The sequence below is a fragment of the Pipra filicauda genome, unplaced genomic scaffold, assembly GCF_003945595.2.
Source record: "Pipra filicauda isolate LSUMZ 115617 unplaced genomic scaffold, ASM394559v2 scaffold434_size586239_pilon, whole genome shotgun sequence".
In the NCBI taxonomy this organism is placed as follows: domain Eukaryota; kingdom Metazoa; phylum Chordata; class Aves; order Passeriformes; family Pipridae; genus Pipra; species Pipra filicauda.
This window is the reverse complement of record NW_024104570.1, coordinates 138,131-160,917: the sequence shown is the minus strand read 5'-3', so window position 1 is coordinate 160,917 and position 22,787 is coordinate 138,131. Positions and strand designations below refer to the sequence as shown.

At 36.5% G+C, this 22,787-nt stretch overlaps 1 protein-coding gene across 1 annotated transcript in view; it reads left to right on the top strand.

Annotated features, from left to right (window-relative positions):
* The window catches only part of KIF16B (kinesin family member 16B), a 142,410-nt gene that overhangs the window by 48,124 nt on the left and 71,499 nt on the right, over positions 1 to 22,787 (top strand). Inside the window, exons 13-17 of the mRNA XM_027736774.2 lie at positions 16,726 to 16,845; positions 17,402 to 17,453; positions 18,667 to 18,804; positions 22,091 to 22,173; positions 22,372 to 22,460. Coding sequence (XP_027592575.2) covers positions 16,726 to 16,845; positions 17,402 to 17,453; positions 18,667 to 18,804; positions 22,091 to 22,173; positions 22,372 to 22,460 — 482 coding nt within the window. The remainder of the gene's footprint in view (positions 1 to 16,725; positions 16,846 to 17,401; positions 17,454 to 18,666; positions 18,805 to 22,090; positions 22,174 to 22,371; positions 22,461 to 22,787) is intronic.

Genomic DNA, 22,787 nt, shown 5'->3' with positions numbered 1-22,787 from the left:
TCCCTTTCAAATGACAGTGTATCTCGAATATTTGACGGATTTAGCTAAAGCCTTTAAAACATATTTATTTTCTTAACTTTGTTGTAGCTTTGATAATTTAGGGATATAAAAGAACAGTTTCCGAAAGAGGCAGTATCTTTTACTTGACCAGGTAATATAGTTGAGAAAGCAAAAAGGCTTCTGGACACAGAGATCTTAAACCAGACCATTTCTGCTATTTGCTTTCATTTTCAATGGATCTTGCAGTTGAAAAGCCAATGGCAATGATATGCGGTTTCTATTTATAACTGTTTCTTTTAGCATTTTTCTCTTGATTAATCACTTCTGTAGATTTATAATTGAGTTTCAGTACATTAAAATTTAATAAGTGTGCTGGGTTTTTTCCATCTCTTTTTGAGAAAGCTGTCTGATAACAAGGGAATGTTTATCGTTCTCGGTCCTTGTACAGTATTTACTCACAGCTTTTGCCTCCAGAGCCATGACAAGTAATATCAAGTTTAGCTCTCAGTTTTATTAGGGTTTGTTTTCTTATACCTGGCCTTGTGCATTATGTATTTATTTCCCAAGTGTAGTGGTTACTGGCAGTGGTTGTAGTTTATAACATCATCTGTTCTGGTCAGAAGATTTCTCCTTTGACATTTGAGTTTGGACAGAGATCATCCAAACATGATTTGCTTTACCTTAAAATAGACATTGTTTTTTCATACTGTATCACAGAACAGATACCATTATTAAGTGATGATTATTACTTTCCCTAATCATCCCCCTTGCTTCAATCTGGTAAGTGTGCCTAGGTCAGTGCAAACTGAGAAGAAAGAAAACACAACTGAGAGAATTTTCTATAAAAGCAAATAGACAGAAACTTTTTAAGGGGTCATATGGCTGTCATGAGATACAAATTGCTTTTTCTTCAGAGGAGCAGCTCTCACTGCTCTTCACTCACCAGTGATTTTTTTTCAGTGCTTTGTCTGCTCTCAGCCTTGGCTTGCTGTTGTCAGAGGACCAATAAAACTACTAAATTGGGAACTGGTGCTACTGATCTACTTTAGCTCTTTTCCTAATAGAAACAGTATTGAAAGGGTCCCAGCCACCTGGGGAATCCTGAGTGCAGCAGTCAAAAGTAGATTTCAAAAGAAGTAGTTGTCTGCTTTCAAGTCTTTCTGCCACCTGTGTTCACCTGATTAAGAAACATCCTTTCTCTCCTGCAGACACTACAGCTGCTGGTGATGCCTCTGGGATGGACTGACCACTTTTAACTTTCAGTTTCTGCTAGAAAGTTGTGATCTAGAGATGCCTAATGCTACCGATTGTTTTTTATTTCAGTTTGAAACCATTTTTCCCACTTGAAACCACCTGGACTATCAGAGAAGCACAGTTGGGGCTGCAGTTTCTGAGGTCACCAACCACGGATTAAGCCAGGGGTTGAATAGTTTGGTTGATCCAGGCTGTGCATTCCAAAAGAGGCCCTCCAGTGTTTAGGAATCACCATACTCCCAAATATTTCACTGGCATCTTCCTTACAACTGGGGCCCTGCATTTGTAGACTATCCAGGCCATGCTTAGCTTTAATCCATCCCTAGGGCTTATAGGTGGTTTTCAAATAAAAGGGAGTTAGAGTGAGTTTCTTTTGAAATCCTTTCTACAACTCAGATGCCACTTGTTCAACAATTCCTCCTGGGCATTTGTTCTGCTTTTCTATTAATTTTCTGGTGGCAGGAAGGGAATCTAAATTGAAAGCAGTGCAAGCTCCTGATTTAACCTGTAGAAAAACAGAAGAAGAAATATATACCCTGAAAACTATTTCTTCTAAAGGATCAGCAGAGAAGTAGTGAGAAAGAGAAAGGCAAAACATAAATTTCTCTTTGGACTTGGCTATGGGAGGGGAAAGAAACATTCCAGCATCAACAGTTTGGACTAATTTGGGTATTATTTGAGTGCCTCACAAAGGAGCTGTTCTAATGACAATACGTATTGGATATGAAATACCAGAAGCAGTTTATTCTGCTGGTGTTTTTAGCAGTATGTTTAGGAGTTTATTACTGCATGATCCTGATAGCTTTGAGTACACAGAACTGTTGTGCACCTGACTTCATGTCTTAATTGACAACTGAGCATAGCCTTGATTCATGCAGTCATACTGCTGTAGCAGTGTAGCTGGAGTGATGAGCTTGTTCTTTGTGCTTCCCAACTACAGAGATGATATTTTTAATGAAATCCACTAAGAGGTGTCTTAAACACAGATGGCAGCACAAATCTGTGGCTGTTGCAAGCAGATTGTATTCCTGAACAAAGGAAAGGACAGGTGTGGTTTCTGGCTGTCAATGAATCTGTCAGATTCATTTACTCTCATAGCTTGGTAGCTGGGTTGTGAGGGACAAGAATATGCCAGCACCCAAGCCCATGCATCTTCCTCTGCAAAAGTCTTGCTAGTCCTGAACTCTGTTTTTTCTCCTTGGTGGTTGTTGCTTGCTAATATGCACAGTCCTACTCCTTTCTTCAATTTATTTTAATAGCATGGGTTACATGTTGGCCCTGAGGAAGAGACACATGGATTTAAAGTAATCTATTATTTTAGATTCATCTCTACAGAAGTAGAGATGAATCTCTAGACAAATAATGAACATAACTCTAGGTAAGTGAAATGCTTCTTAACTCTCCTGTCCCCCAAGAAACACACAAACCCCAAAATAGCTTTTAAAATGAATAAATATACTAGCTATGAGACTAGGGGTTTTTTTCCCTCTGCAATTCCTTGACTCATTCATCATCCAGCTTTAGCAACAAATGAGGTAGGAGTCCTGTAGATAATAGTCCACTGCTTTCTCTTGATTCATTCCCAGAGTACAGTCTATGGAATGAATTATTCACAGGTCCTGTAGAAAATATGTGATCATGTAATTAAAGACCGTTTTGTAATGCATATGGAAGAAGAAGATGAACAAAAATAGCCTCTTTCTTTGTTTTCCAGCCAGGCCTTTTCCCTTTTTAGATATCAGTTGCTGTCTCTTAGCTGGAAGGTATAGTATCTCCTGCTAGGAGGCATCACTAAAGGGAAGAATGTCTTGTTCTCTGCCCCAAATGTCAGGGTTGCTGTATGTAGACTTATTTGCCCTTTGAGACTGATGTATGCTCAGTGTGTTCTCACATAGGAAGCTGTGAAGAGGTGAAGCCTCCTCCACTTGAGACACAGCAAAATGATCTGTGCACCTCACTTTTTGACACAGAGGAATTGTGTTCCCTTAAACCCAAGCTAGTGGGGACAGAAACCAGCCTGCAGCAGATACTCCAGCATGGAAAATGGCAGCTTTGATGGTTTAAGTTTTATAAGCCGCTGGAAAATAGGATTTTACAGGCCAGTGTCCAGGAAGCCAAACAGGCACCTCTACTTACAATTAGCCAAATCCTGCAGTTCTATTCAAGGAATTTTTCTCAGATGTCAGAAGTAGTTCTGTCCATACAAAGTCTGAAGTGTCAGGGAGCAGGCATTTCAACTTGTTAAGTTTGTCTTTGTAATTCCAGGAGTGAAGGACAAATTCCTGAAAAATCACCTTGAATCTGCCAAGGCTTCTGATGGAAACCCTTGTAGCATGTTAAGGATAGTGGTGCTTTGGGGTGCCACCACAATAATAGGGTTTCTGTGTATTAATAGCCAGCTGCATGTCAGCAGTGAGCATGTGGTGATCAGTTCTGAGGGGGAAAGAGAAACAATGAAAAAGGAAAAGCTAAGCTGACCTTTTGAGACTAAGAACTGCTCCTGTAATTCCCTTATTCTTTAAAGAAATAGCATCATTAATTTTCCATCATTTTAACTTCACTATCTTAGCAGTTACTCATTTAAGCAGTTCTACATTCTGCATCTGCCTTTTTAATTGACATTCACTGCAGATAGCTATTGATGCCTGTGTGGGCTGTTGCAGGAGCACTTGCACTTTCACAGTAAGCTGCTCACAATAAAACTACAGTTTTTTGATCTTGGTTGTTGCAGACTTTAATGGCTTTCCCTGATTGATGAAAGTGCTGTGATCTAATGCTCTGGGAGACAGGGGAAAATCTGATTAGGAAGTTTCTTCAGTTGTGGTTTTCTTTGTGGTTTTGGATAGTAGAAGTTTCTTCTTCTCAGAAAACTGAAGTGTCTTAATTCTACTTAACTTTTTGTTTTAATTGCACTGAAACCAGTACAGCCAGCAGGATGGTGTTGATTCTTTGTTGCATTAACTAGAAGAAGAAATAGTAGGAATTTTTGCCTTATCTAACATCTCTATGCATGAGGGAATCAATATACCTTTTCATAATTGATGATTATATAAATAATTAATTCATTGCCTATAATGGAAGAGCATATTTTTAATTTTCTAAAGCATTTTATTGAAGTCCCAGGTTAGTCCCAAACATTGCTTTGGCATGTGCCCAGATTATAAAGGATACACCTTCTCACTGATGATGTGTTTCATATTTCCTCCTCTCTTTGTGTTGCCTCCTAAATAGAACCTACTACTTTTGTAGTGACTCTGAATTTATTTTGTTATTCCAGAAACCATACCTCTGTCAAGCTGAAGTAAAACAGGGTAGAAATTTGATATTGTATATGCAGCTTTATAAGTAACGAAGCTTTTTGAACAGACACCCACTAAGAAGAGGAGCAGCTTCACTGATACAATACAGAGCAAAACAGCTTTTCCTGCTTTAATGTGTAGGCTGTCACTTTAATGGGAGTCTCAAATATTTCAAAGTTGTTTTCTTGGAGCAGATTCTTTCTTTTTTTTTTTTTTTATCCTGAAATTGTCTTGTCAATCACAATTAGATGCAATCGAATTTCTTTCAGCTGCTGCTCAGTGTTTTGTCTTGGCTGATCTCTGTGATAAGTATTGGTGAGGGAGCCAGCCTGCAGAGCAAGAAGGGTGTCCATGTAACCAGTGCCCATCCAAAACATAGCAAGCTAAACCCCTCAGCTGTGCTTCTTCCTTCACCTTTTAAGGAACTATTACTAGTAAGCTCAAACCAGATTTCACAATCTTTTGAAATCATTTTTTATTCCTCTCCTAATTCTTGTTCCTCTTGTCCATGTAGTCAGTGTTTTCTCGTGTTTTGCAGTGGGAGTTCCTTGTTCCTGTTTTAGCTCTTTGAGTAGTACCATGCACTGAGAAATCTTTTTCATTCTAAGCCTTTGTATCAAAAACTTTACTAGTGCTGGCATTTCTAATGTTTCCTGACATCCGTTTCCAGTATTTCCTAATACTGGAAGGTTGACAATGTATATGCAAGTTGTCTGGAAAACTTGGTAAAGTGTCTGTCTCTCTTCCAGGAGGCAATGCAAAAGTAAGGAGAGGGTCTGTTCCATCTCTTCAGCCCTTGGTAGTTTAACGCATCAATGCAAGTGTGAAAAGCTCTGAACTCATTTGTGTTGTTTCCAGCTCGTTTTTCTGACAGTGTTGTAGGTTTTTCCAGTTGGTCCATAGCAAGTTTGCTTTATTATGCATTATTATTTTAATGTCTGGTACACTTATATATTTTCCCCTCAGTATGAGGATGTTACTGAGACATAGTATAGAGAATACTGAGCCCTGACAATCTAATGTAACTTAATATCCTTCTCTTTCCACTACAGTCTTCCCAGAAGGAAATAAAAAACCTTATCAGCAGCGCTTGACTCATCCAGTACAAGTCTTGTTAAAGAGTGCAGGTTCAATTTTCAGTTTTATTTGTTGGGGGGTAATGTGCTAGTGTTTTAGGTTATCCCTATTTTACCTACTGAAATATCAGTTAGTGCTTGAAGGTATTTTAGGTGCCTAATTCCCATTTGTTTTGAGGTGGATTTGGCTTTATGAATACCTTAAAAACACAGGGTTTATACAGAATTCTTATTTTTTTTCTTTTCCCCAGCACAACTTCCTTCTGTGTGAAAGAAGTCTCATTGTTTTGCAGGAACTTTTTCAGCAAAAGACTTGTGATTTCAGGCAGCTTCTGACCTAGTTATAGTTCATCCATGAATATCAGCATTTCTACGTCTGGAGTTTTTACCCTTATGTAAATACAGAAGACATATTTTAGACTAATTAATCCACAACAGACCAGTCAAGGACTTATTCGTCTTCAAAATGTCAACTTCTGTAGAGCTTTTTGTTAAATATTCATATTTAATTTCTTTAAAAGTCTGATTTTCAGCATCAGGACAAACTGTTGCTGAAGGATTTGCTCTGAATGTTTCATTCCATTCGTGGATTTCCTGTATGGAACATTTCTGTTAAAAAGTATCTTCCTGCATGAGCGCTTCTCCAAACCTTTGATTGTCAAAGTTTGCAAGTTTATTTTTGTTTTCAACAGTTTTTCATTGCCCCTTGTGTTCTCATTTAGTTGATGTGTTCACAGAGCATAAGGAAAACAATCTGAGATGGGTTAGATTTCAAAACATAAGAAAAGCTTTTCAACTTCTTTGTAGCAATCGACAGGTCTCAGAACTTTGATTGTCTGAAGAAAGTTTGATGCTATCAGGAGTAAAACTGGTTTATTACCTGCCCTTAGAAGCTTCTTACCATCCTCCTTCATTTGCATTCCCGGGTTTAGGCTGCAGTATCAGACTTGTACTTTCAGTGGATGGTCAGAGTGTTTGACAAGGTGATGGATGGGGCTCTGAGCAATCCAGTCAAGTTGAAGATGTCCCTGCTCGTTGCAGGAGGGTTGGACTGGATGATCTGTAAGGGTCCCTTCCAACCCAAACCCTTGTATGATTCTACAATAGTAAGCCAAGAAAGGTGCTGACATGACTCAAGAAAATAACATATCTGAATCTTTGGAAAAGCAATTACTTGTCTCTCCTGGTCCTTTTCAGTTGAATGTGGAGATGCCTGTTTTCAGGAATAATTTCTGGTCAAGAGAAACAATTCAAAATGCCGTACTCCAGCCACCATGTGAAGCTTCATTGCTCTAAGGAACAAGATCAGCTGTCCAGAAACTTAAAAAAAAGTAAATATCAGGATACCTGATTGTGGATTATATTTTGCATGAAGCAATATCATGTTGTTTGGAGTTTTTTGTGTTTGGTTTTTCCCGCCCCCCCTGTGAGGTCCAACTGTCATTTGTGCTTCTGCAGCCTCTGTGGTGACAGGTGTTCAATGAGAACTTAGAAAACCAGAGTTTGGAATATTGATATGGCAATTGCTCTGCAGTTTTCATTTATTTACTAGTTATGTGCTCTGAATTTTGGGGAAAACAGTAAATCTTATACTAAGGCAGACTGATTATCACATAACCAAGAACTATCTGGGTGAAAGTAGAGGAACATATAGTTTCAATTTTTTGATGTTTGAGTTGTTAATTGGCCCCTATAGGAAAGCACAGATCCATTTGTTTTTTTCGTTACATTTACCAACTTAATGTTTACAAGGGAAGCTTTTTCCATTGAGAGATACAGCTGATAACGTGGCAAGTATAAAGTCACACTTTTAGGCAGCTGAAATGTAGATGTTTAAAATGCCCAGCTGATTGAGAGTAATCCCCCTGCCATTTGCCTCTGTTTACACAGTTTTTAATTACGTGATCACGTCGTTGTCTCTCATTATTTCCTTCTCTGCTTTCAGTCAAGGGAGATATGGCTGCAAAATCCAACATGGATTTGTGAGATGTGGAGGGAAGGAGGCCATGATCTGACTGACCTTGATGGGTTTCAGACTTAGGGTCATATATAGGGAGCGTAGCAGAAAGGCAAAGGAGGATTTTAAGGTTAAAGATTCCATTAACCCAGGGAAATTGTATCTTACTGTACTCCTAACTGAGGGAAATTTGAGAGGGTTTCCTCCTGAGGAATTTTCTTTTGGCTATTTTCCTTTAAAGTTGTCAGTCTCCTAAGACCAAAATTGATTAGCTGAATTTAAGACACTCATTAGTACTCTTAATTGAAATATGCCTGGGAGAGAATTTGGTTATATTTGGTTTTATGTTCAAATCTCCATAGTTTTGTCCAAAGATAAGCTGCTTTAGGTAGGAAATCTATGTTTTCTCTATTAAAATAACATATTTAGAAGTTTAATGCCATAGATTGCTTTTGGTGAAGTAATATCAAAGTTTTTCCTGGATCTCAACAAGTAGCTTTTGTTTACCTGTGATCTTTTCAGTCTTAATACCCCTGTCAAATAGTTTTCATTAAGAAAGGACATATTGTACATGTTAAATTCAAGGTTACTTCATTGTCACATAGTCCTTGTTGGCAATGTTTTTAGAAGAGATTTTTAAGGTGCTCCTGACAGTTTATGGTAATGAAGCATTTAAATGAATATTTCAAACACCTAGTCTGCTTTTTGTTCAAATAGTTAGATTTAGATTCATTATGAGGTCTTATTTAACTTCTGAAAATACGAAAATGGATGCCTCAAAGGCTTAGTATTGAAAGAGTGGATTTGCCCTCCGTCTGTTATGGTTGGTGACATTCACATGCCAGTCATTATAAGTCATTGAAAAGTGCTTTATTGTGCTCCATATCGGGGCATTAATCCTCTATCTTGAGGTAATTTACATAGTAGGATGAATTACTTCCAGTAGATCTATAATTTTGAGGTGCAGTAGTACCTGTCAGGAGTTGCTGAGGGTTCAGGTGAGAGGGAAGGCTGCCGTGATACACGGCATTTGCACACTCATGTTTTCGAATCTCAGTCAAGTTATACAAAATAACATAAAGCTTTGCCACTGAAGAAGAAAAACTTGCCTCATTTTTTGCAGTATGTAAATATAAAAAATGTCATTCCTCCTTTGGAGAATGTGACATTCTGTTTTATAATTCTGTATTAGCTGGCAAAAAGTGGCTCCCTGGAGGATTTTTCTGAGAATGCAAAAAAGGTGACAGCTATCCAAGTTAAGGTTCAGATCAATCAGCAAAATGCAAAGGTCAGTGTTTGCTTCTTGAGCTTGAGATTGCTTTGCATTTTTTCCCTAAAGATACAGCAGGTTAGTATCTTCAAAGGAAGAAAGGAAGTGTTATTTTCTGTTAGCAGTTGGCAAAGTTGTGCTGGTTTCCTCTCATTAACTAAATGGGCCATAAATTTTAAAAACACTCAAATGTGGCAAATGTGCCAAGAATGCCATAATATACTGTGGTCTAGATTACATAGCACGGTGCAAGAGATTCCTCCCTTCTGATTTTCCCATTCGATTTTTGATGAATGTACCAAAAAAAACCTGATGGGAACTTTACCCTTCAGTTGATATGTGGGATGTCTGTCTTGGTTATGAAATATGATTTAAGCATTCTTGTTTTTTTATGAATATGGTAATTCTTTTGACCTTGGTATTAGGGACTAATGCCAGATTGTAGGTTTCCCAGTATAGGTTGCTTTTATTTAATTAATTTTTAAAGGACACTTCCTTTTGATTCACGTGGTTTTCTGTGACTATATGATGGGATTTATACTCTTGTCATCTTGCCCTTTCCCCTTATTTTGTGTTTATCCTCTTTTTTGACCTGCTTTTTTATTGGGTGTTGTGATCTGGTTTGGCATCTATACATGTTATTCATTATTGTTTCTAATTAAAATTAAGGTCCTTCTATTACAATTCCAGCTGAAGCATTTGGTGTCCCCTTATGTTGTTCCTTAAAGCAGTTTAATTACTGTACTGGGCTACTGCAAGTTACAATGACTTGTTCATTTTTATTTTATTGTTAAAATTGTGAAATAAACTGCAGTTTCATTACATGTAATCAAAGGACATGGGTATTCCCTGTGTCTCCTCCTGGCTTTGAGATGTTGTACTGTAAGTGCTGCAATTTAGAGAATTCAAGTCAATCGACAGTATACTATGTATATGTATACAGTTTTTATATATATATACTTATATGTCTGCACATATCTTGTATACTGTTAATAATAGAATTTATTTTTAGATATTTTTATTTCACTGGAGTTTGAAATAAGGGAAGATGTGTATAGTTGCTAAGAAAAGTTGAGTTTCCCCAGCTGAGTTTACCTGCTTTACAAAAGAATAGTATCAACAATCCTGGTCATTTTATGACGTACAATCAACTGCTAATGCCATTTGTGCCAGCTTAAAGCACCAATTATTTTATGCTTTGGGTACATAAAATCAAACTGATAGTTTTTAAAGGGCACTTTATTCTGTCTTTTTGTAGCGTCCTCAAATGTTTGCCTCAAGATCAAATGGGATATATTTTTTGTGATTTCTGACCTTTTAATAGTCCTTTAATTTGCATTACAAACGTCACATAAGTGACAACTTGTATTTGCTGTCACTGACCTTGTAAAACCTTGCACATTATGTCTGGGGAAGAAGGTAAGGTGATTATACCTTCATCAGTTACCAGAAAAGTCATTATAAACTCCATTCTCAAAATAAAATGAAAGAAAAATAGTCTGCTAATATATTACCTAGTGGAACTAAGCATTTAAAGCTAAATGCAAATGTTAAATTCAGAACGGCTACTCTGACCAAGATTGTTATACTGAAGTAAATTGTGGAGGGACTCAAAACCTTGACTGATACTGCCTTCTGAATGGCTTATATTTGCTGGACTAGTGAGGAAAATTTTTGATTCTAAGGAATGCTTTTGTTGTCAAGACTTCTTTAAAAGGGTATATTTATTTCTGCCATGTGTTTTTCAAAGTCACAGTCATAACTGCCTTCTTCCCTGTAAATCTCTTGGATTTTAAATAGTCATTTCCTTTTTAATTAATATTTATCATGTTGTCTGTGGTCTGTGATTGCTTCTCAAGCCAGCTGATCCTGGTGTATGTCAGTGGAGCATTTAACCCTGGGACACAGAGGAAACTATTTCCTTATTTAGGTAGTGGGGGGATTAGAATTTAAATACAATAAAAATGCTTATAAGAGGATATGATGGAAGTGGTGAGAGAGAGGAGGGAAGTTTTGTAGTAGTGGATTTTTTTGAGACATGGTCTTGGAGCCCATTTTTGGGCTCAATCATGTTTAATGATTTCTTTAGATATGTCAACTGGTGAAGTTTGCTAATATTAAAGCTAATTTGTCTAGCAGAGCATCTCACAGAGGATGGGATGACTCTCAGGATTAGGATAACAGAAGGGTGACTGATGGTAAATAGTTTGCAGTGCAAAAACATCTTGACTAGCACTGTGGAAGAGGAGGATGGTGTGAGACTTCACTGTTATGAGATAGTGTGCCCCCATGGAAAAGACGTGAATTTTGGAATGGTTGGATAGAAGTTTTGTGCAGTGAGCAGAAAAGAGGGACGTACATGGTGCTGGCAAAACTGCACGTGCACTGGGAACATGACATGGAAGTCATCAGGGTCAAGGAAGATGACCTTGAGAGAGGATGCATTAAGCAGCACAGGGTATGGTGAGCCTGGTCATCTCCCAGGGGGAGATGCTTGGAGTTTAGCCTGGTATAACCACAGTGAGGAGAGTGGATACCACTGCTGTCAGTATCAATGAATAAATGCTGGAGAAGGATAATAATTATTTCTGCTGAATGTCAATAGTGATGCAAAGTACACCACTATAAACTGACTATTACTAAGTAAGACCAAATATTTGAAACATTTTACATTATATAATGGATAAGAGCCTGAGTGTAATCTATAAAATTATTTTTTATGGTGTTTGGCCACTGCACTTGGTGACATACAAGGGCACTTTCAGTTCTTTATCCTCAGGTAGGAGAAACATTGCTGTTGTTTTAAGCAGAGGTAAAATTCCTGAGGTTTTCCTTAAATTACAGAACTAAGCAAGTGAGCTTTCTTGTGTTTTGTAGGGCTTACTGGCAAGTTTACTGAATTTTTGCTATTCTCACCTCTTAATACTGTGAGTGCAATTTCAATAGTTGGCTGTCATCTTTGTAAATATAATAATTAGCATGCAGTGCAGTTGAAAATTCAGAGTAGTCAATCTGTTTATGTAGCACTTTCAGAAGAATTATATCTAGAATTATTGAGATAATTTATGTAAATAGAAGCAGAGGTCTGTCTGTAGTGTATTCCTCTTATATCCTGCTATTTTTAATCCATTCAAAACCTCACCAAACATTAGGACTGTACCGTCCAAATGATGGGAATAAGCTCTGTGTAGGTTAAGTAAGGTTTATTCAGCAGTATTCAATTTTGGAATATAAAACAGGACAAGGGAATAGCAATCCTTCCCCAGGAAACTTCTCACGCTTTCTGTGTCTATGGTTCTTGGAGTTAGGGAACCCCAGGTGATGTGCCTGTGTCCACAAGAACCTCTTTTCCTTTTCTCACCATTTCTCCAATTCATTTCTTACAGCCATGTAAATTATTGGTGTCCACAGCGTCCTTCAGTTTAACAACAAGAGGTTGCTTTTGGGTTTTAAACTCCTGACAAATAATTTTCTTTTCTACTTCCTTGTATAGAAACAGCAAGTGAGAACTACTTGTTTGAGAATTCCCTCACTTGGGTTTTGTACACATGCATCATGGTCCTGCCCTGCACTTATGCCTCATTTTCTCTTTTTTTGGAAGTGTTAGCTCTGGATACACAAACAGTGTAGCCTTCTCAGAGCACACATGCATGAACTGTTCTTGAACTGGATTTGTCTGGTATTGGCATGTCTTTGTTGTATTCAGAGGTACAGCCCTCAGCTTCCTGGATTTGTCCAGAACCTCTGCAATGGAACTGTAATTCTGAGCCACCTAGTCTTTTGCAGTTTTGGGATGGAGAATATAAAAATTTCTGACTTCAATGAGAGAAGTTTTGTATTTTTACCCCTCCTGATTATGGCATGATCAGCTGTGGCTGCTTCATCCATATTTCCTCTCTCTGTTTACATAACTTCTTTAATGCCATAAATCAGCTTTTTCAGGAGTTTTTTAATACTGAGCACTGTGGAATGTTTTTTTTTCTCTAAGTATGAAACATTTGTTTCCAGTGATTTAAAGAGAATGCAAAGTGTACTGAATACATAACTGGAGGAAGACCAATTAAGAATCAAGAACTTCCCCTGTGTGCAGTTTAGGTCTGTACATTTTATAGAGAGCTTAATGTTAGTGCCAGGCCGCTGAGTATCATCAGACATTTTTGTGAACTCAGGATATAATAGCATATTTTCAATAAAATCAAATGCACCCAAAGTACCTGTTAGTGTAAGAATTTTCTCACATATAGTCTTGTTAAATATTAATGCAAAGACTTTTGCCATTGCACGTTTTTACCCATAATTTCTTTAATTTGGTGTTACGTAGTTTTTTGCATAATTTAAATGTAGACATCTGAACGTTATGCTGGCTAAGTAAACTGTCATGTTTTTTACTGAAAATGTCTGCACAGTGTATTCTCAGGACTGTGTGCCAGCAGCTAACTTAAATAAAAGAATTGCGGTTTTGCACTGGAAAGGGTGACAAAAATTAAACTCCTCCCAGAAGTTCTGTTCATTGAAAGGTCAGTGCACTAATTACATTCTCTCTTTGCTATGTGCTGGGCCAGTAGCAGCATAATGTTTCCCTCTACTGGTAGATTGGTCAAGAAATGTTAGAAATGTCTTTTGGACTTACTTTCTTTTTTAATTTAATTAAATATCTTATTGGCCAAAAATAGTTGATTTTTGTGGTTCCATTTTTGCGTGTGTCTTTAAAGAAATCCATTTGAAGAAATCCTGTGTGTCATAGGGGTGGTCTTTATCATAGGTAGTTTTGTATGGTGACAATGAACTCTGTGGCTCAAGTAAGTACTTTACACAAAGGTTTTCTTGTTAAACTACCAGATCATATCTTAGCTGCCAACTCAGAGGTGCCACTGCATCAGTTAATACAGCAAACTTAATACATCAGTGCAGAAGGGATGAGATTTCACAGTAGTTTTTATATCTCTCACAGAAATGTTAGTGAATTAACTGTATCAGGATCTTTCTGTCTGCTGAGTCAGAGCTCAATTCAAAGAGACCAGAATTTAAATACATAATTCCCTTACTTTAACTTTGACTCAAGGACGTGTTTTTTTGTGTACTGACTCAGAATTTATTTTCTGAGTTTCTACTCTTCATATGACTTCATTTGGTCTGGCAGCTTCCAAAGAAGAAACCCTTTTCTTATTCTTCACACAGTAGCCATTTATATCATCTGGAGTACTCCTTTGTGGATAATACTTGGCTTGCTTTATTTTCCACAGGTTATGAACACATCTTAAATACTGAGGGAGCATGTGTACATTTTTCTGTTCAAGGAGAATTCAAGCTAAGATGAATGTTGTACATTCAGCTTTCTTAAACTGTACCTTGAGATTTTAATAAATTTTCTGAATTAGTATTTTTTTAATAGGGACAGTGACCTTTCCTGCTCTTGTCATTTGACTTATGGATTCACTGCTTCTTAACACTGTTGCACACATGAAAGTGAATCAAATAATGGATTAAACTTAATCTTTGCCTTATAATAGCTTACAGATCTTCAATTTATTTCAAAAGAGGACTGTCCCTCTTCAGAAACATCCTTTCTATGCTGTTGAGGTTGAAAGAGGTGCAATTTGGCTACTTCTTTCTGGCCTTTTCCTCCTCTTTCCCTCACAATGAAAGAACAGAGTAATAAAGATCTGTTGTTGGTGACGTTTCTGTGATTTCATTTTGGGGCAAAAGTGCATGGTTTGGTGGTGGAGGTATCCTTGCAGAAGCTTTATAGTCTGGAATTAAATTTTAAGCTATAAGCGATTAAAGTTTAGGAGTCACTTCAGGTGTCTGATTAAGATTCAGAATTTTTAGTAGATCGTATCTGAAGACAACAGCTAATTTTGAGCCTGTACTAAAGAAAAAAAATATTATAGTTAATCACAGCTACTGTCTGCTGCATTTATTATAAGACTTCCATTAACAGGATGCATTCTGTGCATGAATGGTAGTCATTTACAAAATAAGGCTTTAGAAACTCAATTAATTTGTGTTCTTTAATTTTAGATCTGAATAAATAAGCAACCCATCTGTTTTAAATCACAATTATATATGATTAATTTCTGATTATAGTAAAAACTTGTTAAATATTAAAAGACTGGAAAATGAAGAATCATTTTGTTTCTTTATTCTTAATGATTTGTGAGCTATTTTTTCTCAGCTAGTGATAATTTCTTTTTCTCCTGGGATGTCTGTTTTTCCCTCAGTCAGGGGTGTTGGCAAGTGCTTTGTTAAGCTGGGGAAAAAAGTTCAACTTTTAATATTTTATCAATTCCATTGGGCTAAAGGTGCCAGAAGTTGTGTAACCCATCACCAGTTCTCAGGGTCTTAAGTCTTCACCCTCGTCCTATGAGAACATTATAATTTATGTGTAACAGGAGATGCTACTCAATAAATAATATGTGATAGGTATTTTTTACTGAAATTACATGAACAATTAATTAAGCTGTATTTTTTTCTTTATTACGTGACACTTTTATAATATCAGGGAATATCTGGGTGCAGTTTGAATGTCAGAGAGCTGCAGGGCAACATGAATCACAGCTTCTTTCTTTCTTCCTGGATGCTGGAGAACTTTTTAATTCATCCATGACCAGACTAAGATTTCCCAGTTTTGTTTTGGAGTGTCTTATATGTCATCTTGTCTTATATGTCATCTTGTCTTGCACAGATGTATCCATACTTGGAATTTTTTAGTCAGTATCAATATTGACAATGTTTTATACTGTACAGGGAAATGAGATCTTACATCTGTTTTCTTCCTTTAAACTTGCAAGTTGCTGTACTTGGGAAAATACATATAACAATCTATCTGTTGTTTTTTCTTACAAACAGTGTGGTGTCTTGGTTGGCTCTGGAGAAGGCATATTGATGACTTGGAAAAGTAGTCGTCATGCAGCTGTCAGAAAACTTATTTTCCATGTTTACTAGCACTGGGAGAGAAGTGTGCTCCTTATAATACACAGAAGCAATACTTGCTGATGTTGCCTCTCCTTCATGGATTGTCAGGGCTTAGCTCTTTTATGTAGAAAAACACATTCATCTTGAAAGAGGGTGTGTGTGTACACATTCACAGTCTCTGCTGCTGTTATATTCCAGGCCTAGAAGCCAATAGGATTTTGTTTCAACTTGAAAAACAAACTTTATAAATACTAAAACTTATTTCAAAACTGTGATTAATTTTTCATTTATTGCATAGACTGTTTGTTCTGTACTACATCATACAGTACTTATCCAAGGTTGAAGTCTCCCACTTGTAGCTGAGTGATGCTTCATCCTATAGATTGCTGTACAACGTGGCCCAAAGGAATTTCGAAGAACTGAAATTATGTGCTGCAAATATTTCTTACATTTATTTACTATTGGCAATGCTTCCCTTATATTGGATGATATTTTAACCGCTTAGGTTTACCGAGTTTTCAGGTGTTTGAGATTTTTACTGTGCAATCCTTGGCTTATTTAAAGAGAGTTTCCAGTTTTCTGTTCTTTAGCTGTACTGAATTCTGAGCAGTTTTAAATTCTCCTTACCATTATGCAAGGTGGTACATAGCTTGCTTTTAAACAACTTTGCTTTGTTACACTCTCAATTGATCTTCCTTATCTGGTATAATTCAGCTGTTTGTCTGGTTTCTTTCAAATAACACCTTCACAAATTTCCTGAACAGTGAGCCTGGAATGCTTAATGGTAATAAAAAAGTCACGTTTAAAATGTAAACCAAAAAAAAATTGTAAAAAATCTGCTCTTTTTTTTTTTTGTATGATATTACAGAGAAGTTATAGTAAATGTGATTTAGAAAGAGAAGGAAGAGGGGTATTTCTTGAACATCCTAATAAATAGACTTTTGTCCTTTACAGGAACAAACCTTGGCTCTGAGGAAAGAAGGGATAGGTGTTGTCTTAGATTCTGAACTGCCTCATCTCATTGGCATTGATGATGATCTTCTCAGTACTGGTATCATCTTGTACCATCTGAAGGTAAATACTCATCTGTGTTTCCATAGCCTTTTTATGCCTTGTGTTTTTCTTCAGTAGAAAAATTGTATTGATTTGCTGTCTAAATATAGTGCTCATTACATTACTATTGTAAGAAAAGCTCCTTATGTTTCTCTGATGTAGTAAGAAGAGCTCTTAAGAGGTTGCAATTGATTAAATTAAAATATTTGTTAATTTGCTGTTAGGTTTATCCTGAGGATCAACTGGTTAACCAGAGATAGGTGTTAATGTATTTTTACCTGTGTATATTTGCCTGTGTATATTAGTTTGTCATTCATCTCATTAGAAAGCTTGACTTTGAAATCCAAATCTAGATCAATTGTCTCAAAACTTTGAAGGTGGTTCTGCACAGGACAGTTGGAACTAGAATTTGCTAATAATACTGTATAATAATGACTAATAAGCATTTCTAAAAATGCTACCTGATTATTTTTTGCATGTATGTTAAATATGTATTTCATTCAGTTTACTCTGAGAAAGTGGAAGGATAAATTATATCCTTGTGGGGGAAAATAATATGTGTTTCTCTCTTAATTAGGAGGGCCAAACATATGTTGGCAGAGAAGATGCTATGACAGAACAGGATATTGGTATGGAATTTAGCCTTTTTTATATTCTTTCTTCAGTTGTTTTTCCTTCTTCCAACTTCCCAATATGTGAACTAAGGTTCATATTTTTCCCTTTTTCACTTAGTTGTTGTGTCTTATTGCATATTTACTTTTAGCAAATCTGGGAGATGAATTACGTGGTATTTGCTTCAAAGAGTGTGACTTCTAGAATAGCTTGTGGGCTTAAAATTTATTCATATACTTGTTACTAATTTATTTCTTGCTTCTCATGAAATAACATCCTGTAAAAATACCATCCTTTTTCATACAGCACCTACTACAATCACTGCAAAATCATTCCCTTAAACTTTGTATGATGATAGTATTGTTACATTATTATACCTGACACAGTCTTTGGACTTAAGATTTGAGTTGAAAAAAATTCTGGAAGTTGGAAAAAAATCTACTGATTTTCTTATTCACTGTTTATGAAAGCAACTCACTGCCAGACCTGGACTGTCCTGTCACACATATTCCTTGAAGGCAGTTTTATTAAGTAAACTGTATCCTTTAATTATTGAGTAAGAGACCGAGAGTCAAATAACTTAGTTTGGTATATTTTTGCAGATCAAAAGTTGCCTGGATTTGAGTTACTGTAATAAATTCCATGAAACTACCAAACTTAGATTGCTTTGGGTTATTAAGTAATACACATAGAGATAATCATGCATTATTTAAAGAAAAAGTGGAAAGTAGTGTAACTGATTGATAAAAGGCCTGAACGTCACAGAACATAAGAACTTTATTTCAATCAATTTTCTTGTCTGCAGTGGCATATTATATCCTGTCTTTTCACACTTAAGCATGGTTGCTTTGAGGTCAGGAAGCTTTCCCTGTTTTCTGGTGGAACTGGTCAAAAAATATCTCTCTACAAATACCAAAGTTTACTTTTCTGTTTTTTATTGGAAGGAAAGGAGCATTTGCTAAGCAGATGCCAAAGCACAGGAGGAAAGAACATTACACCAAAAAATGCAAAAGCAACCCAGCACACTTCTTTCCACTATAATAAAACAACGAACAGAGTCAACATTTAAGACATGCAGGATATGATGAAAGAAGGAAGAAAACATTGTCCAGAATAAAGAGAAAATATACTCTCCAATATATAGTGCAGTGTGTTCTTAGTAAGATATGTTAGCATGCTCATCTTAGTTTTGAGGACAATAATTATGTTATCTTATTTCTTTGTGTTTAGTTCTTCATGGCCTTGATTTGGAAAGTGAGCATTGCATCTTTGAAAATCTCAATGGCACTGTGAACCTCATCCCACTGAATGGAGCACAGTGTTCTGTGAATGGTATTCAGATTACAGAGCCCACACACCTCAACCAAGGTATTACCCAGCCTGATGGCACTTTTCATACAGCCTCTTTGTTTTTTTCTGGCAACAGCACTGAAAAAATCTGCCTGTATATAAAGGAGTTATTGTTTAATTAATTTTAATTTTATGTCCTTTCAACTACAGCCCCAAACCATCAGGAAAACCACAGAGTTTTTGTTCTGTCAAAGAACTGCCACTGGTGAAAAGAGAATTCTTTATTAGTTTCAACTGCTTCATAATCTTGAGTATGATGTGATAGTTACCCTTGATTTTGTTTGTTTTTACACAAAGGGAACTCCATGCCAGATGTTTTACGTTGCTGTAATATTAAGAAAAAGAATATAGGTCTTTATAGGACTAAAATAATGTCAGAGACACCCCTGCCCCCTCCTCGAGCTTCAGGTTGGTCCTACTTAATACTGTTGCCAAATCCTCTTGTACAGCAGGAGACTGAGCTGGAGTATCTGTTCTCTGCAGCTGTATGGAAATGACCAAAAGGGGGAGGCTAGCCCTTAGGGAGGAAGTTTAGAGAATTATAATTTTAATATAAAAGCTTTAAAATCTGGAAATGAAAATGCAGCCAGGACAGCTGGGAACAAAGGTGTATTGTGTTGGCCTGGAAAATACTGGCTGACAAGTGAGCTGGTGAGTGCTGCAGCAGAGGTTCAGGATGTTTTATCTTCCAGGAGCACCCAGAATATCTTCCCATTCAGCAATGAGCCGAAAAAGACCTGTTTAGGAGTGAGCTTGTGACACAGCTCAGCTGCTGAAAAACAATCTCACTTTACATTCCTGGAAAGAAGCTTTCAGAGTAAGCCTGGCCTAACAAAGGAAGGATGTAGTGTTGGACAAGGGGAGTCTTGCATCTTTTGTGAGCTCTAAGAAATGCTTCCAAAGGCTGCTTGCAGAAAGTAAGGACTTTTGGTGTAGAGAGGGGACGTTGGGTTTGTTTGGGTTTGTTTTTTGGTTTTTTTAAAGTGCCAATTTCTTCATGCAAATGCTTGTTTCTATTACAGATATGAAAAAAACCCCCACCAGCCTCCTTGGTCTTAGGTTTGGATAAATCCCATGGATAAATTGTTAACAATAGAAACATTGACATTAATGGCAAATAACACTGTAAACAATCAAAATTGGATTTCCATCTCTCATCTTTACTTTATTCTACTGCATTTCAAAGGCAGTAAAGTTCGATGTGCCTCAAAAGAAAGTAGGAGTTTGGATGCTATTTCTCTCGTTCAGATGCCTATCACAACTTTGTTTGCATACTGTGAAAAGTGGAAACATGACTTTTTTTTCCCCTCAATAATTTCTTTAGACAGAAATTTGGAACTCAAAAGAAAAGGAGAGGGATGCTTAGTGTTACTAAATAGTGAAAATCAGCTGCATAAGATGACCTTTTGTGTGTGTAACCAGACTGAATCTGAGAGGAAGGTACCAACTGTGACATTAGGTGTGCAAAACTGATTAAATCACTAGTTTAATGACTCGTGCACAATCCATACATCCTGGCTGTGTTAGCATTTAGTCTCACAGCATGAAGTGCCAGCCTCCTGAAATATCTGCTTTTAGGTGATGCTGATTAACTGCTGATATATTTAAATGTTTCCGTTTATCATTAATAGCTGTTCATTTGAAAATGTGTTAGATTTTTAGACTGTCATGGAGCTTAAAAAAAGGAGGCATAGTAATTAATTACCACTTCCTTCTACAGATTACTTCCACCATTTGTGTATTCTGGCTAATGTGGCTTTTTTTTGTAAATGTAACCTAACTACATATTTTTTTACTCTTAAGAACATATATGGTGGGATTTCTAAAGGTAACGGTATTAATATTCACAATTAGAGTTTGTCCTTTTCCTTAAATATATCCTCACCTTAGAACAAGTTTTCAGGTTTTTGGGCCAAACTATAAACCCTTCTGTACTTTAAAGAGAAACCTAGGAGTTATTCCTATGATCCGTCATCAGAGACTGACTCTCATGTGCTTGCTGTTAAGTCTCTCTCTCCTCTTTTCTCTTAAATTTATGAAGTTAGAAACAAATATCTATGACTATTCATTCTGAAATTTTAATTACTTTATTTAAGTTTCTTCCACCTAGGGAGGTTTACAATGTTTACAGTTATTTTATCTTCATTTGAAAGTAACTGCAGGGATTTCATACAGATTTGTGAAAGGTAATTCTTTCTAAGATAAGAGTGAGGTAAATTGTTTGTGTGTCCAAAACTGAGGTTTTGTGTAGACAGCAAGAAGTGGCTGTAGTGCTTTTTGCCATTTCTTTACCAGGACTGGGTGACCTAATTTGAGTTGGTACGCTTAATTAAACTGATTTTAAGAGAAGCATTCCTTGCTAAGGACAGCATTTCATTTCAGATGGTAAGAATTTGTTTGTGATTAACAGTTTAAGTGGAGCTTTTTCATACTGTGAGTGTAATGGAGTCCTTTTTCTTTTTAAAAATGCCTCATATTGACTGACAGATCAAATGCTTGATTCTGTGGTGATGAACTTGGAAGACTTCCATGTTATGACAGTAGTGAGACATCACTGACAATGTACTTCTTAGTAGGGAAGTATTAATCTTGGTACCATTGTCTTTAAAATATGATAAGGATTGCTCAGAATCTCATTATTTGTGACCTGTACCTTAACTGATTAAATACAATAACAGATCTGCATTGAGCAATATGAATTATTCAAGGTTCTTCCCTCAGAAAATAGCTGTTGGGTATAAAAGTCTAATAATCCTGTTTTGAGTGACAATAAACTTCAGCGTTCCACAGAGAGAAGTAAAATGTGAGAGTACAAGTAATGGAGATCTAGAGCTTTTGATGTAGGTGAATTCAAACCTGACAGTGATCAGTAGTGGATGGACAAGTTTGTTCTTGGTCACGTCTATGGATGTTCCCATTGGATCTGGTACCTACTCCTGGCTTGCAAAGTAGCACCGTTGAAGAGTGTATAGATCAACTTAGGGCAGCTGCTTCCTCTACCTATATTTATTCTTTGCCTGAACTCCATGAACATGATCGACCTTTGTGTTGGTCATATTCATGCAGTATGTGAACATGTGTGGGTTTTTATTTTTCTGTAAGTAGGAAGAGGAAGGAATAGACTGTATACATCAGTTAAGGTAGCTGTGACTATGCATGGATATACACTTGCCTTGTCAAAATGCATTTTCATTTTGTTCTTGCCTAATGGAAGTCTTTGCTTACATGTTGTGTGTCTGAAAAATTACATGGTACTTTTGGGTGCAGAATGTTGTCGGTGAGTGGTCTGTGTTTTTCTCATCAGGTGCTGTTATATTACTTGGAAGAACCAATATGTTTCGCTTTAACCACCCCAAAGAAGCTGCCAAGCTAAGGGAGAAAAGAAAGGTGAGATTAAATCAGCATTTGGTAAATTTAAACCTTTTCACAATTTTCTTTCTAATATAGACATAACTGGATTGTTATAGAATACCTTTATTATTTGCTTCACATACTTTAGTTAATATTTCATCAGGTGAAGCAAAGTAAGAGTTTGTAAACATGTCATTACTTGTCTAATACATTTATTTTATGATCTGTTGTTAGAGTGGACTGCTGTCTTCCTTCAGCTTGTCTATGACAGATCTTTCAAAATCCTGTGAGAACCTGTCAGCAGTTATGCTTTATAATCCAGGGTGAGTATATTCTAAAATGCAGTTGTTATAATTCCAACCATTCTTCATTTTAGCTGTTTGAAATGTTCCAAAGGCATTATGACTCAAGTTAACTGTTTTTCCTGAAAAAATGCATTGTGAACTGAAAATTAAGATCTCTTGAGTTCATATATTACCAATAAAAGCATAAAAAGGCTGAGAAATGGCTTGTGTTCTCACCTCTGTACCTCTAAGTAGGTGGTCAAGTTAGGATATGGAAAAAAGATTTATTATGCAGTTACAATGACATAGAATGCTTATTGCAGAGAAGCTGTTTTTAATGATTTTACCACTGTTCTTAAATGACTT